The 18,252-nt window shown below is 33.6% G+C and overlaps 1 protein-coding gene across 1 annotated transcript; it reads right to left on the minus strand.

Moving 5' to 3' along the window:
- Positions 1-5,753: 5,753 nt before the first annotated feature.
- Positions 5,754-8,166, minus strand: LOC147281817 (RNA-binding (RRM/RBD/RNP motifs) family protein). The gene is made up of 5 exons (XM_086247485.1): positions 7,754-8,166; positions 7,533-7,634; positions 6,396-6,704; positions 6,199-6,303; positions 5,754-6,089 (listed from the first exon to the last, which is right to left on the minus strand). The coding sequence occupies exons 1-4, from the start codon at positions 8,099-8,101 to the stop codon at positions 6,241-6,243; spliced, it is 822 nt and encodes a 273-aa protein (XP_086103611.1). The 5' UTR covers positions 8,102-8,166; the 3' UTR covers positions 5,754-6,089; positions 6,199-6,240.
- Between the last annotated feature and the right edge of the window lie 10,086 nt (positions 8,167-18,252).

An 18,252-nucleotide genomic window follows, 5' to 3' on the forward strand; every position in this document is an offset into this window, starting at 1 on the left:
TTCATAACAGTTTTTTAATGTGTGGGAACAAACTATGAAAGAAACCAAATCTAAGTCGAACCCAAATTGTAGAATAACCTTAATATATACATATAGCTAGGGCCGGACACAGCATTTCCTTACACTTTCTGGTTAGATGCATCTTTTAAAATGTACTATTAGGAAACTTAATTGGAACTAATTTTAGGAAAATTGTGAAAATTAAACTAAAGCTTTGTCTCAGTAAGGAATCCAGGTTTCACCACAAGTTGTTTGATCACATAATTGGCATTTGGCAGGTATAATTGTACAGTACTTAGACATTTTCTACTCGATCAAGACAGAGAAGTTCGATTCTTTCGGGAGAGAAGACAAAGTCACAGAGTGAAGGGCATTGGAACATGAAGAGCATATGATTTGGTTTCCTTAAAGATCAAGTGTCCCCTACTTCTGGGACACATTCATAGTCCAACCCACTATCCATCATAGTTTGTTTCACTTACTTCTCTAATATGAATCATATGATCCATATGTTAAGCTCTTAGAATTCCCATTGCGATCATGTAAATTAATCAAATCTGAACTTTTTGCCTACCGTAAACATTGAAATTAACTAAGTTAATAAAGATTAAATTTTGTATGTAGACATGTGTAGGGAAATGTTCTCTCATAAAAAATAATCTGAAACATTGATTGGTGAATTTTTATCTGAATGTGTGATTTAAATTAAGAGTTTGACAATATAATCTGTGCAAAAAGACATTACCATTAGTGGGATCCATGTTTTCATGCCTTTTTTTTTTTTTTTGGGCAAGAATGTTTTCATGCCTTTTGATAATATATAAAGCATAGATCAATTCAAGTGAGTTTTTGTTGAAAGATGAAGAGTGTTGTAGGGAAGGCTTGTCTTGTGATGCAGAGTCCAATGATCATATCAGCATCATCCTGTTTTTTAAAAATATGTATGTGAAACAAACTGAGGGCAGGAAGAGGGAAAGAGCTTGAAAATTTGCATTTTAATGACACTTTTAATAAAACAGTGCAACTGAAACACTTCCCTTTTGGTGGTTAAATTAGAAAATAAAGCATTTAGTTCAGGTAGCTGCATGGTGATTGGTGATGGTCTTCAAGTGCTGTTGCATTGTTGGTCAATGGTCATAGTCTCATAGATAGATACATATATATATATATATATATAGTTAATTCAGGTGCTTTTGGGTATGGTTGGGATTCCATCCAATACTCAATTGCCTTATCCAATGGTGATGGCTTCTCACATGCACCTGAGTCTAAGATTGGGAGTTACTTTGTCCAAAATTATCATGGCAATTACCTCTCCACATGCTGCTAATGGCATTGGGACATAGGGTAAGTAATGAGCTCATTGTCTCAATAACCCTCATATTTACCAAAATGATGGGAATGAATAGCTCTCCATACCTTCAAATACTAAAACTACAAACCACATGCTTAGAATGATCAAAGCTTTACAAAATAGTTACACTTATGTTGTCGATGCTTAAGTTGGGATAATTATTCTACACTGAATTTTTTTCATTTTTTAATAAATAAAAAAAAAACAAGAGCAATAATCGAATTACTGAAGTTATAAGTTTCTATTCACTTTTTTATTAATCTTTTTTAGTAATACTATTGCCACACACCAAGTTACTCATCTAACACATATTATATTCTCAAAAAAAAAAAATCTAACAAACAATATTTGTCTACCCACAAAAGATTTTTTATTTTTTTTAAAGAAAATATCACAAAAGAATAATAAATAAAAAGGATAAATTTACACTCATGAAAGCTAGGAGACAAGAAATTTTACAGAATGTAAAAAGCATAAGAGTTAGGTGGAGACTGGAGTCCATCTATAAACATAATTTCAATTTCTAAGATAAAATTTTAGATTGATCTATGAATTCTTTTTTTTTTCTTTTTTCTTTTTGGTCAAATTTCTTTTTTCTTTCTATTATCTAGCCAATCCATTTGCGTGTACGGAAGGATTGCTTTTTCAGCCTATAAAAGTCAAACCGGGCCACTTGAAATATAATTTTCTTTGTATAAACGACACGTATTTGTCAGGAAAACGACAAGAACACTGGGCCCACGTCTCCAAGGAGCAGTACTGTATGGCACTATGTATTCGTTTTTTAGTTGATAAATTGTACATTGACCCATACTTCTTTATTTTTTTTTTAATTTTTTTTTTCATTACCAATTAATAAATATCTTGAATGCGAAGTATTGGCTAAAGAAATATCTTGAATATATAGGAGGTTTTTGTTAAATTTTTTAAGCTAATGAAGATAAAAACATAATTAATGAGAATTTTCTTAGATGTATCCTTAATAACAATATGATGATGTCTCTTTATACTAACGAGTAATTTTGATTTAGGGTATGTATTTAAGTACGAAGATGAAGATATACCAACACAAGTATGGAGATGAGTGTTAGAGAACCACATGCAAGTCGAGAGATAGACTGATATCTCAAACCATTCTACAAGAAATAAGTGGAAACTGATTTGTTGGAAGTTTCAAATCTAAAACCAACAATGTATATCAGATTAATAGTGAAAAAAATAAACAAATAAGTGAGAGTGGGAGTTTGAGGTTTCTAACGCTACACATCTTGGAAAATCAGAGCTCTAATGTCATGTCAAATATCACTAAACCCTAAAAGTTTAAGTTGTTAGAAAATATCACTAACATTTGTTAATTAGATGAGTTTTTAAGTTACTATTATTTTAACATGCAATTATATACATACTTTAAGCTTCCCCATTTCTTGGTTATGTATGCATTAATATTAAATCATGTAGAGATCTCTAGAGTGGAGGAGGGTACAATGAAGCTCAATTCAAGCATGCATAAAAACAATTTAAAACGAGATCATGCAACAAGCAACAATAATGGGATTGGAGAAGTGGGACTTAATTTGCTCACAATTGGCTGGAAGGTTTCAGTCCGCTCACGAAGATAGCTAGGATGAATATATATGAGCATTGAGTTCAACCACTTTCACGTATGACATGTCTTGGCAGTGATTATGTTAGATTCCAAAGTCTTGTGAGTGTTAATTACTTCAAATGAAACATTTAATCATATGATTACAAATTAATCACCCATGGAATGGAAGTGGACCAAGTCTCTTCCCCATAAAGAAGGCATGATTGTTTCATGCCTTCTTAATTTACCCAATTTTAGAAGCACTTTGGAAATCAGCCTTTTTTCCTGCCTTTTTACCTTAATTGCCATTGGATTCCAATTCCTCTAATAATGATAGTCACTTCCCACTTCCCATTTATTCCAAGGAAGTGGCTGCTATCTTAAAAGAGAAGATTTTGATTAGATAAAATTCAAATTTACATAATACGTATGTGATTGAATTGTATGTATTTAAAAGATGATAAAAATTTAAATTTATATGATAAAAATTTTAATAAAAGAAATGAATCTTGTGCCCTGGCCAAAAAAAAAAAAAAAAACGAAATGAACCTTGGGATTTTTATTGTCCAAAAAACCTCATATGTTTGATATTATTCCATAGCATAAGGTGATAGAGCAAGATTTTTCTGGCCTTTAAACTTACAAAAAAGCATAATAGAGACAAAGTAAGTATCTCCTAAATGATACAAAATCATCGAGCTAAATGGGCGCATAAAATATTCAAATGGTGGGAAGAAGTGAATACTATATAGCTCTCTCTTAGACTTGAAGTCAAAGATTACGAACTATAAAGTTGTGGTGGAATCATTGTGCTCACAAATTTTTGTCTTTGATTGCAATTCAAACAGTAGCTACTGACTGTGAAAAGCCTGAAACATAATTAATGAACGTATATATCTATAACACCAAATATGGGGGAAGAAAGAAACGAAACACATGTGAACCCACTCATATAGTCATATCACAATGTGTCTCGAAAACCATGATTGCCTCGACTTCATTAGTCATTAAACACAATGACATGTACCCAACTTCAGTATGCTGTCGACAAAGGATTTGAATACAGACACCCACTATTATCTCAATTTTAATTATTAAGTAATTAATTATTATAAATAACTGAAATTTAAAATAGATCATATCTGAACAAACAAAATATAATTATATAATGTTGAGATATAAAAAAGTTAAGATAATAATTTGCATTTATAGTAACTAGCCTCTCCACACTTGCTCTCGTGAGTGTGAAGCGACTCTTTCTATTGCGCAAACATCGATATTTTAACAAGTGCAATCCATTTAATAGGTTTTTTCTATGTATATTCTCAAATCACAAATACAAACAAATCTAGTTGTTCAACTCAAATGAAAGCCTTAAAAAAAATTGAATATGTGAAATTAAGGAGAGAGAATTAAGGAAAAATTAATTAAAAAGAAACAGACGGCAAACCAATTCTCATTGGCAGAAAAATAAATTTGAGAAATAGATAACTAACCATTGAATTTATACCGAAACGATCTCAGCTATTCAGACCCGGAGATAAATTTTAAGATTCAAAAACTATTTTATTTTATTATATAGATACTTATATGTAAAATTAAAACCTAAATAAAATCACGGGTAATTCTATTTTCGTTTCATACTCTAGATCTATTTGCTTTATTTCCTTTTTCTCTCCTTCGGTTTTTTCCTATTTATCTACGTAATTTCAAGGGAAATGTTACTTATATAAACTTTATTTTTCTCTCATGATGCACAATTGCACATTATATCATTGGATTAAAAACAACAACCATATAATTAAAGTAATTTAAGTTGATTATAAAGAGTTTGAGAAGAAATAGTTGGGCAAATAGCATTGGCCTAACCTACAACCAAATTCAAATTCGATTTCTCCTCTTCCAAATTAAAAAAAAAAAAAAAATAGCATTGACCTAAATTTGAATGCAAAGAGTCATTGGGGTGTAGGCCTGTTTTCCAACTAACGCAGGCTACCAACGGGCCACCACTTGATACATGCAAAAGTTGACAAGCCCACACCAGCGAAGACCAATAGTTCCATATTGCCATGCCTGGCCCATATGGCTTGGGGCACTGCTAGCTGTTCCTTAAGGCACTAACTTGGCCACACCTCCCCAGTCCCCACCACAGTGCAACCACTATCTCATATGGTCATAGGCCACCATGCCTCTCCTCCAACCATGGTTGGTATCAAGCATGGTTTGGAAACCCCAAACCGAGAGTTGCCCATAATTACCATGACGCCACTGTCTCGCACAATCAGCCAAACCTCGTGGCATGTCTTAGGGTTTGAATATCTAGTCTACATGTGTTGAACGTCTTAAGCCACTCAAGTCGCACCTAAGCTTCCCTCTGCTTTGCCTTGCCTTGCTTCTTCTCATCTCCATATCCACACCTTGGCAGGTGCAACTGTGCACAAGGCGTACGCATCCCCTAGATTTAAAAACCACAACATTGGCTCTCTAATTTGTATGTGAATACCGAATAGCTATTAAACCTAACAAATTTAAGATCATGCTTGTAGTAGAAGTTACAAAATCACTCATTCATGCCTCATACTTAAACAGTATAGAGAATGAACTTGTTGCCATCAATAGCCACAAAAGCGTAACTAACAACTTCCTCTGTGGATTTCACTCTAAAATCGCTGACAAATGCGGCCAACCAACCAGTGTGGGTGGTACCTTGACAATGAGACTAAATTCTCTCACAAGGTCCACATAATATCAAGAGCATGACCATGCCATGCTAGTATGCATGTCCGCGAAAGTCTTTCAATTCTAGATATTCAATTGACTGAAAGTGACCTGGCTGTACATTTCTCCTGCAATTCATTACACAATCATGACATCGTTCAATGACATATAAAGGTAAAGCCAGACTATTCAATAATGATTCATGTACTGAATCTACAAACTGCTAGAAAAAGTAGATGACAAATAAGTTCCTTAACTAAACCACTCAGAATATAAGTTTTAAACTTTCAAAAATACATTCATCTCAGCTCTTTTCCATCTATAAGATGTCAAAAACCACCACCACTCACGAATCCAACTGTGGTGAAAGGGAGCATGATCTGGGAATTCTGGACAAACAGCAATGGGAACAGCTGCATAGCTCCTAACTCCCTGTTATGAAGACTAGCAGATATTAGGATAACATATACAAAACCAAATATCCTTTGGGTAAAGAAGAAAGAGGCAGTAATCAAATATTAAGATAGGTTAAAAGCTATACAGCAAGTCTTCTGTTGGCCAATGAATCACAAAGATATAATATTCAAAATGTACGCCTTGGCCTAGGTTCTGCAGCAGTGACTCGTATAGATCTTCCATTCAAGTCCTGCAAAAAAGAAACTTAGAAACACATGGTAGATGTAACTGGGAAAAATAGCAAATTAAATTGTCATCAAGAAAAGGTAATGATATACGTACAACACCATCCAACGATTCAATGGCACTGTTCATTTCTTCGGCAGACTCATAAGTTACAAAACCAAAGCCCCTCGATCTGCCACTGTCCCTGTCATAAACTACCTTGGCTTCCAAAACCTTTCCTTGCTCACTAAACAAGTTCTCAAGTGCTAAATTGTCAACACCCCATGAGAGGTTACCAACATAAAGGCGGTTGGAAGAGTCAGAACCCATCCCACCTCTGGGACCTCTGGCTCCTCTAAAAGCGGAATCTTCAGTCCGAGGGGGAGGAGGTCCATAATTTACCCTCAACGCCCTGCCATCAACTTCCTGCAAAATGTCATATAGTCTTGCTTATATACAATAAACAGGGTTCTCATGGATGAAATATAACCAAACAACGCCAACACTCAGAACAATCGGGATATTAAGCAATCACTATGTACAAATTCCACATTAAGAAAGGTTAGACATATCTCCAAAACAAACCTTTTTTAATAAAACAAATCTTGACCAAGTTTCAAACATCCATTTAACTTTCTCAAACCAATTAATATTCTGGGCGACGAGTAAAAAGTGTTCTCATTAACTCAACCAATTAATTTGTTTTTGAGAAAATTTCATGAAGTCTTGCTTATTCACAATAAACAGGGTTCTCATGGATGAAATGTAACCGAACAACGCCAAGGCTCAGAACAATCAATAGGGATATTAAGCAATCACTATGTACAAATCCACATTAAGAAAGGTAAGACATAGCTCCAAAAGAAACCTTTTTAAATAAAACAAATCTTAACCAAGTTTCAAACATTCATCTAACTTTCTCAAGCCAATTAGTATTTTGGGCGACGAGTAAAAAGTGTTCTCATTAACTCAATCAACTAATTTGTTTTTGAGAAATTGCATTAACTCTTGCTTATATACAATAAAAAGGGTTGTATAGATGATATATAACCAAATGACTCCAAGACTCAGAACAATCAAAAACCAAACTTAAGAAAGGCCAGAGACTAAGTTCCAACATAATTTTTTTCAGTAAAACAATACTCTTGACCAAGTTTCAAGCATCAATCTAACTTTTTCCAACCAACGGGTATTCAATCAACTCCTACATTTTTGCAATATAGACAAATGGGTTGACATAATAAGATAACTTACATAACCATTGAACTGTCGAGCAGCTGCTTCAACTTCCTCAATACTAGACATAGTCACAAACCCAAAACCTCTGCTTCTTCCAGTCGTCTTATCATATATCACCTGCCGATAACATTCATTTTAGCAAAACCCAAAACCCGCAATTTGTTTTCAGGAAATTTCATTTAAAAAAAAAAAAAAAAAAAGAAGAAGCAAAACTTTAAAGGAAAACAAAATAGTACCTCAACCATCTCAACATTTCCAGCACCCTCGAAAATCCCAGCGAGCTGAGCACTGTCAACGCTGAAGGGAAGGTTCCCCACGAAGAGTTTGAGGTCAGGGGCAAAATTTGGCCCTCCGTCATCACTAAGGACATCCTCATCCTGCTCGAACTCGGACGAAACGGCGACGTTTCGTACGAACGACCGAGACTTGAGAAATGAAGCAGAAATTGAAATGGGTTTGAAGCGGAGCGTAAGCGATGAGGAAGATGGTGAGTAGGGCAAGAGCGAAGTGGGCTTTGGAGTGTAAAGGGCTAGGGTTTTGGGAGAGAGAGATGGGAGAGCTAGCGAAGCTGTAGAGGTAGACATGGTGGCTTTGCTCTGCGCTTTGCTAAAGGATAAGGTTTCAAGGAAAAGAGAAAGAAGGCTTTGAGACTCTTCGGGACTCAGGGTTTATGAAGGAGTTTTAGATATTTTTACTGACGGAAATGCCCCTGGTTATCACTGGAATTACGGATAATGATCTGCTGCAGTGGAGATCACGAAGTTCGTTGTGTGTATAGCACTTGCCCACTTGGCCTAGCAGAGTTGATTAGATCACAGCCGTCCATTTGCAGTACCAGTTGCCAGCTACTGATGCAGATGGAAGATATTAGATGGGAGGAAACACGTGAGGACAAAAGCAGTATAAGATATTTTCTGTGCATTGCCACGTTGGCATTTGGATCTTGTTGAAGAATGAAGACCTCTAAATCCCCAAGTCCATTTTGCATTGATGGGCTCGTTGCTAAATCTTAGTCAGCTCCAAGACGGGATATCAAACTAAGATGAGCCTCAGTTGCTTTATTGGCCCATTAACATGGGCATATTTCATAAAATCAATTTAGCATGACAAAAACATATATGACCAGTTGACCACATTAATATCAACATGAAGTACAAAATATAATTGTATAAATAATGAATGATTTTTATGTATAAACACAACAATATGAAAATGATTTTGTTAGCGTCAGCTGCTGCTGACGTGTGTATGGGTGATTGACAACTATTGATTAGTATATGAATTAAGGCTTATTTACACCATTATTCCCTGTAAGATACACTTTTTTTCACTTTGCCCCCTGAAACTTAAATTCTCTCAGTTTGCCACCTGAACTTCACAAAGTTATTGCAAAAGACCCTATGCCGTTAACTCTGTTAATTTTTCCGTTAAAATACCTGACGTGACACCTATATGGCATGAGTGAGACCCTTTTTTAGTTATGTAAAATCCATGTGGACAAAAAAAATAATTTTTAAACTAAAAATAATAAGATCCATGTCAATTTTTTATAATTTTGCTTGTCTACATGGATCTTACATAACTAAAAAAGGGTCTCACTCATGCCATATAAGTGCCATGTCAGCTATTTTAACGGAAAAATTGACAGAGTTAACGGTATAGGGTCTTTTGCAACAACTTTGCGAAGTTCAGGTGGCAAACTGAGAGGATTTAAGTTTCAGGGGGCAAAGTGAAAAAAAGTGTATCTTACAGGGGGCAATGGTATGAATAAGCCATGAATTAATGGCTATTGCTGCTAGCAAAACATTTATGAAACTATCCTATTATTACAAAAGCTTTGATGTGTCACGTAGAGTATCAATACATCTCAATACGTATAACTCCATCTTTCGAGTTTATCAAATTGTACTTCCTTCTAATGCGTCCATCGTATATCACATCACTAAAATTGATTTCAACGTATTCCAATGATATCTAAATAAAAAAGAATAATATTTGAGATGTCTTACAGAATTATTTGAAATGCCCTAAAAAATGACTTAAGAAACTGTAAGATATATCTTGGAAAACGTCAAAACATGACTTAGGATGTCACTAGTTATATTTTAAAATGTGCCAAGGGTATAAACATTTAAAATCTTTCTAGTATTGAACTAAAATTTTTAACCAACGATTTGGAATGCCCTAATGACTAACTGGAGTTGCCTTAAGAAACGGTTTGAGATACTCTAAAATATGACTTAGGTATAATTTGAAATGCACCAAGAGTATAAACAATTAAAATAGCTAGAGATACAAATTAAAATTTTCAAGAAATGAATTTGAATACCCTAATAAACGATTTGAAAAACTTTAGGGTTTGACTTAAGAACCGTCAAAATATAAAGTCATGACTTGGAATGTCATTCGCTACAATTTGAAATATACCAAAGGTATAAACATTTAAAATCTTTCGAGTTACGAACTAAAATTTTCAACGAACAATTTAGGATGCCCTAAGAAATGACTGAAGATGTCCTAAGGAACGACTTAAGAAATTCTAAGGTTTGACTATAAAAGCGTCAAAACATGACTTGTAATATCACTAGGTACATTTTGTAATGCACCAAAGATATAAACAATAATATCCCTCGAGGTACGAACTGAAATTTTCAAGGAACAACTTGGAATTCTTTAAGGAACGACTTGTGAAGCGTCAAAACATAACTTTGAATGTCACTAGGTACAATTTGAAATGCACCAAGGGTATACACATTTAAAATACCTCGAGGTACGAAATCAAATTCTCAAGGAGCGACTTGAAATGGCCTACGTAACGACTTAAAAAACTCTAGGGTATAACTTGGGAAGCGTCAAAACATGACTTGAAATGTCACTATGTACAATTTGAAATGCACCATGGGTATAAAAATTTAAAGTCCCTCGAATTACAAACTGAAATTTTAAACGAACGATTTGGGAGGCCCTAAGGAACGACTAGAGATACCTTAAAAAACGACTTAAGAAATTCTAGGGTTTGACTTGGAAAGCATCAAAACATGACTTGTAATGTCACAAGATACAATTTGAAATACACCAAGGGTATAAACATTAATATCTCTTTAGGTACGAACTAAAATTCTCAAGGAACGACTTGGGATGCTCTAAGGAACGACTTGAGATGCTCTAAGGAACGACTTGAGATGACATAATGAACGACTTAAAAACTCTAGTGTATGACATGAAAAACGTCAAAATATGACTTGAAATGTCACTAACTACAATTTGAAATGCACCAAGGGTATAAACATTTAAAATACATCGAGTTACGAAGTGAAATTCTCAAGTAACGACTTAGTATGCCTTAAGGAACGACTTAAGATGCCCGAATGAATGACTTAAGAAACTCTAGGCTATGACATGAAAAACGTCAAAACATGACTTTGAATATCACTAGATACAATTTGAAATGTACCAAGGGTATTAAGATTTAAAATACCTTGAGGTATGAACTAAAATTCTCAATGAATGACTTGAGATGCCTTAAACAACGACTTGAGATGCCTTAAAAAACGACTTAAGAAACTCTAAGGTATGACATGAAAAATGTATAAACATGACTTTAAATTTAACTAGATATAATTTAAAATGCACCGAGGGTATTAACATTTAAAATACCTCGAGGTACGAACTAAAATTATCAATGAACGAGTTGGGATGCCTTAATGAATGAGCTAAGATGTACTAAAGAACGACTTGAGAAACTCTAGGGTATAACATGGAAAACGTCAAAACATGAATTTGAATGTCAATAGGTACAATTTGAAATGCACCAAGGGTATTAAAATTTAAAATACCTCGATGTACGAACTGAAATTCTCAATAAACGACTTGGGATGCCTCAAGGAACGACTTAAGATGCCCTAAGTAAGGACTTTAGAAACTTTAGGGTATGACATGAAAAATGTCAAAACATGACTTGAAAAGTCACTTGGTACAATTTGAAATGCACCAAAGGTATAAATATTCAAAATACCTTGAGGTACGAACTGAAATTCTCAAAGAACGATTTGAAATGCTCTAAAGAACGACTTGAGAAACTCTAAGATATAACTTAAGAAGCATCAAAATATGACTTGAAATGTCACTAAGTACAATTTGAAATGTCACTAAGTATAATTTGAATTGTACCATGGGTATAAAAATTTAAAATCTCTCGAATTACGAACTGAAATTTTAAACGAACGACTTGGGATGCCCTAAGAAACGACTAAAGATATCCTAAGGAAAAACTTAAGAAATTCTAGGGTTTGATTTAGAAAGTGTCAAAACATGACTTGTAATGTCACTATGTACAATTTGAAATGCACCAAGGGTATTAACATTTAAAATAACTTGAGGTACGAACTGAAATTCTGAAAGAACGACTTGTGATACCTTAAGGAACGACTTGATATGCCCTAAGGAACGACTTGAGAAACTTTAGTGTATGACGTGGAAAATGTCGAAACATAACTTGGAATGTCACTGTGTATAATTTGAAATGCATCAAGAGTATAAATATTTAAAATACCTCGAGATACGAACTGAAATTCTTAAGGAATGACTTCGGATGCCTTAAAGAACGACTCGAAATGCCGTGAGGAACGACTTAAGAAACTCTAGGGTATGACATGGAAAACGTCTAAACATGACTTGAAATGTCACTAAATACAATTTGAAATGCAGCAAGGGTATAAATATTAATATCCCTCGAGGTACAAATTAAAATTCTCAAGAAACGACGTGGGATGCCCTAAGGAACGATTTGAGAAACTTTAGGATATGACTTGGAAAATGTCAAAATATGACTTGAAATGTCATTAGGTACAATTTGAAATGCGCCAATTAAGGGTATAAACATAGATATCTTTGAGATACGAACTGAAATTATCAAGGAACGACTTAGTATGCCCTAAGTAACGACGTGTGATGCCCTTAATTACGACTTGGGATGCCCTAAGGAACGACTTAAGATACATTAAGAAATGTCTTGAGAAACTCTAGGGTATGACTTGTAATGTCACTAGGTACAATTTGAAATGCATTAAAGGTATAAACATTAATATCTCTCGAGGTACGAACTGAAATTCTTAATTAACGATTTCGGATGCCCTAAAGAACGACTTGAGAAATTCTTGGATATAACATGGAAAACGTCAAAACCTGACTTTGAATATCACTATGTACAATTTAAAATGTAAAATTCTTCGAGGTACGAACTGAAATTTTCAATGAACGACTTAAGATGCCTTAAGGAATGACTTGAGTTGAGAAACTTTAGGATATGACATGAAAAACGTCAAAACATGATTTAGAATGTCATTTGGTACAATTTGAAATGCAATAAGGGTATAAACATTTAAAATATCTTGAGGTACGAACTGAAATTCTCAATGAACAACTTGAGATGTCCTAAGGATTGACTTGAGAAACTCTAGGGTATGATATGAAAAACGTCAAAACAGGACTTTGAATGTCACTAGGTACAATTTGAAATGCACCAAGGATATTAACATTTAAAATACCTTGATATACGAACTGAAATTCTCAAAAAATGACTTGAGAAATTTTAAGATATGACATGAAAAATGTCAAAACATAATTTTTAATGTCACTAGGTATAATTTAAAATGCACTAAGAGTATTAACATTTAAAATACCTTGAGGTACGAACTGAAATTCTCAATGAATTTCTTGGGTTGCCTTAAGGAATGACTTAAGATGCCCTAAAGAACAACTTGAGAAACTCTAGGGTATAACATGAAAAACGTCAAAACATGACTTTGAATGTCACTAGATACAATTTGAAATGCACTAAGGGTATTAAAATTTAAAATACCTCGAGGTACGAACTGAAATTCTCAATGAACGATTTGGGATGCCTTAAGGAACAACTTGAGAAACTCTAGAGTATGACATGGAAAACGTCAAAACATGACTTGGAATGTCACTTGGAACAATTTGAAATGCACCAAGGGTATAAAAATTTAAAATACCTCGAGGTACGAACTGAAATTCTTAAGAAATGACTTGAGATGCCTTAAGGAACGACTTGAGATGCCCTAAGGAACGACTTGAGAAACTCTAGAGTATGACATGGAAAACGTCAAAACATGACTTGGAATGTCACTTGGTACAATTTGAAATGCACCAAGGGTATAAAAATTTAAAATACCTCGAGGTACGAACTGAAATTCTTAAGAAATGACTTGAGATGCCTTAAGAAACGACTTGAGATGCCCTAAGGAACGACTTGAGAAACTCTAGGGTATGACATGGAAAACTTCAAAACATGATTTTGAATGTCACTAGATACAATTTGAAATGCACCAAAGGTATTAACATTTAAAATACACTGAGGTACAAATTGAAATTCTGAAAGAACGACTTGAGATGCCTTAAGAAACGACTTGAGATGCCCTAAGGAACGACTTGAGAAATTTTAAGGTATGACATGAAAAATGTCAAATCATGACTTTGAATGTCACTATGTATAATTTGAAATGCACCAAGGTTATAAATATTTAAAATACATCGAGATACGAACTGAAATTCTCAAGTAACAACTTGGGATGCCTTAAGGAACGACTTGAGAAACTTTAGGGGATGACATTAAAAACGTCAAAACATGACTTGAAATGTCACTAGATACAATTTGAAATGCACCAAGGGTATAAACATTAATATGCCTCGAGGTACAAACTGAAATTTTCAATGAACGACTTGAGAAACTCTAGGGTATTACTTGCAAAATGTCAAAAAATGACTTAGAATGTCATTAGGTACAATTTGAAATACACCAATTATGAGTACAAACATTAATATGCCTCGAGGAACAAACTAAAATTCTCAAGGAACGACTTGAGATACTCTAAGAAACGACTTGGGAAACTTTAGGATATGACTTATAATGTAACTAGGTACAATTTGAAATGCATTAAGTGTATAAACATTAATATCTCTCGAGATACGAACTGAAATTCTTGTGGAACTATTTCGGGTGCCCTAAGGAACGATTTGAGAAACTCTAGTGTATAACATGGAAAGTGTCAAAACATGACTTGAAATATCACTAGGTACAATTTGAAATGCACCAAGGGTATAAACATTTAATATACCTCTATGTACGAACTAAAATTCTCACGAAACGACTTTGGATGCCCTTAGGAACGACTTGAGATGCCCTAAGCAACGACTTGAGAAACTCTAGGATATGACTTAAGAAGCCTCAGAACATGAATTGGAATGTCACTATGTACAATTTAAAATGCACAAAGGGTATAAACATTTAAAATACCTCGAGATACGAACTGAAATTCTCAAGGAATGACTAGAGATGTCCTAAGGAACGACTTAAGAAACTAATTTTTTAGTTTAGATACCAAAATTTAATAGTATTTTAGATTATGTACTAGTTGAAAAGTCAAACATAATAATATAGTAAATGGTACTATAATTCACAAATATTACATTACATGCCACTACAACAACAAAAATATGGTCAATTACAAATAAATCAATAAAAAAAATATTAAGTTTATATTTGACTGCTACGCAGCAAAACGGTTTAGTTTGGGCCCTGCCCAAAACTCGAGACCTAAACCCTAAGCTTCGAAACCCTAATTCTAAACTATAAACCTAATTTATATATCATGTATCTCATTTCTATACCATACATCACATTTCTATATCTTAAACTAAATTAAAGGCAATGTTGTAATTTTATGTTCACAAATACAATTAGATTACATTAGCCAACTTCCAAGACAATATAAAAATTTCAAGGACAAAAATATCAAATGAAAAGACCCAAAACAAAGGGGCCTACATGTTTGTGACATAATCGGAAAAATTGTATTTAAATTTGGTAGTCCAATTAAAATATTATATGGTTTTTCATGTTATTCTAAAAAATTATTAAAATTTGATATTTAATCTTAATTTTCTAATATATTAATCCTAATTGTAAAAGGGTAGCATAGATATTTTAATTCCCCATAAAAAAATCCAAAACATCAATGTTATATGCACCACAATCCCTGCCAATACTTCTGGGTTCCCAAATTTTAATCCTTAATTCATTTGTTACACCCATTCAACCATTGACAGATTATGACTAAGCTAACATCATCTTCAAGTCATAGGGACTAGAAAAGGAGAAACGTGTACTTTAACTTTTACATATATTATATATCTTACACACACACACACATATATATATATATTCTAAATTTATGATCATGTTGGCTGCTTCTCCTTCACTCAAAAAGTCAACATTAAACTGAAGATAAGTTAAACAATTCCAGTTGGATTAGTTTACAGATTACACAGAGAGAGAAAGAGAAAAGAAGAGAGAGAGTGAGAGAGTGATACCTGAACAAACCGATACAAACAGGGATTGCTATAACATCCCCTCCTAGTAATTCTAGTCCAAAGTCCACATGTGGCTGCATGTAGAAACCACTTACATGAAGTCCACATGAAGTTTTAGAACATGTTACTTTCATGAAGTTTTAGAAACCACTTTGTCAAAATTGTGTCAAATTACCTTGTCTATCAAAGACACTGCAATATTTGCAAAACATGGGAATGTTGGCACAAGAGGCCTTAAAATTACCCTTGGTGCTGCAAATATTTGGACATCCACCTGCTGAGTACAAGAATGAACAATTTCATTATGATCAAGTGCAATATTTGATGTCATCAAACAACTAAGCAACTAAGCAGAGGTCTTAAAATGACTGATACTGAAAACTGACCTCATTTCGTTTAGATTTCAAACAATTAAAGCTAGTTGACTTAAGTGAAAAGTCTAAGGAGAGAAAGGGGATCGGGAAGGATATAAAATAAAGGAAGCTGTGACAGAGTGTCATTGAAATCAAATAGTCTAAGCATTTCCCGAACACATTTTCAAACTATAATTAAAATATTCATATGTTTGTGATACCTCATGAGGGAGTGATGAGTTTTTCTTGTTACAAAAAATATATGTGCATATGATTCTGCAGCTGATTCTAACCTGTAATGTAATTCGAAAAGACAATATTTTCACCACCACATTTATGTGAGGATTTCCTGCATATTTGGTTTCAGAGGAAATTAACTTCTATGATCAGCAATGACCAAAAACTTCAATTTAAGATCATGTGTATATATCATGCAAGTGTTCTTCTTAATATGCATGTATAAATCTTGTGCACATTTAATCAGCATTTCTTTTTCTTTTTTTTTGGCCAAAAGACTCCAAATAATATAAAATTAAGGTAAATTACCATAACCCAATGCATATAATATACAAGTCCTCGTTGCCTTGCCTTGATGGGTCAAAGAAGCAAACACAAGCAAACCCATTTGGGTGTGTGCATTTGGTAGTCCATGTATGTATTCAAATGTGCAGCCCATTGGGGAAAAAATATTCAAATTTTTTTTTTGGTCAATGAATAAATGTGATTGGTCATTAGGATCTTCACTGACTATGCTGAACATAGTCTCCTTTTGTGGAGTTGGGTTATGCACTGCTAAAGGTGTCATAACTCATTACTCGTACACAAGCTTACTCAAGTTGTTGAAATTTTTTATTTTCAAAACCTATGCATCAAATGAAAAAATAAATACGTCAAAATTCAAAGAATAAAAAAGTGTTTTATTAGAGCTCGTGTATGATACGTATATTGTACCACGTACAAAAATATGTAATAGAACAACGATTCTCAAATTTATGCTTAATATAAAAAATGAACTCCTTAAAATTCAAAGAAATAAAATGTATTTATATGTTACAGTGTCCATACCATCGGTCTTGTGTACTATGCTTTAATGATATAGAGATGTATACCAATAATTGTTAACATCTTAATTAACTCAGAACACATGAAAATAAGCAAGTGTTAGTCTATTGCTATTTCTTTTTTGTAAGAATTGTCTAATGGTATTTCTCACGTGTCGAAAAGATTTGTGCGCTATATATACAAGCACGTGAAATCCATCAGATTATAAAAAGTGAACTTTGCATGTTTATTTGTTGAGTTCTCGAAACATCAAGTACATGCAGTTAATCTTTGCTCTTTCACCAAGCTAGCTAGATTCATCTACTAATTAATCATTTAAATATGTTCACATGGCAACCCAAACCAAAGCCATATATCAATGTAGGAACAACACTTGCTTCCAAACCTTAACAAATTAATGATTTCAAGACCATAAATATTAGAATTTAGGACTAGCTAATTAAATAATTAATTAAGAAGGATACTTCATGCATGTTCTGAAATATTGCAGATACATTGAACCAGTACTTCTCCTAAATAGCTTACTGATAAACTCTATCTGTTAAGACTGTTATTATAAATTTGTGCTACAAAACCCCAAAAATCTCAATCTAGTAAATAAGATTACTACACAAACTAGATTCTTAATTGGCAGCATGCATATGCATGGTGATATGAGCCATGTTGGTCTCCTTCAATTCAACTCTAACTTTAACTGTACAAGTGATTGAGGAATAACAATAGTTAATTAATTTGTATAATAATCTCAAACCAAAGTAAGGTCTATGAATTAAGAAATATATATACAATTGAATTTTACAGAGAGCTTGGATATGCTTGAAGTTCAATGAACTTGTTCATCAACTGGGTTAGATCTTGTTGCATGCAATTAAGCTTTGGTGGGCGCACTTACAATTTACATATAATATATATTATTGCTTCTGATG

Source organism: Dryas octopetala, chromosome 6, assembly GCF_963921425.1.
Source record: "Dryas octopetala chromosome 6, drDryOcto1.1, whole genome shotgun sequence".
NCBI classification, from domain to species: Eukaryota; Viridiplantae; Streptophyta; class Magnoliopsida; order Rosales; family Rosaceae; genus Dryas; species Dryas octopetala.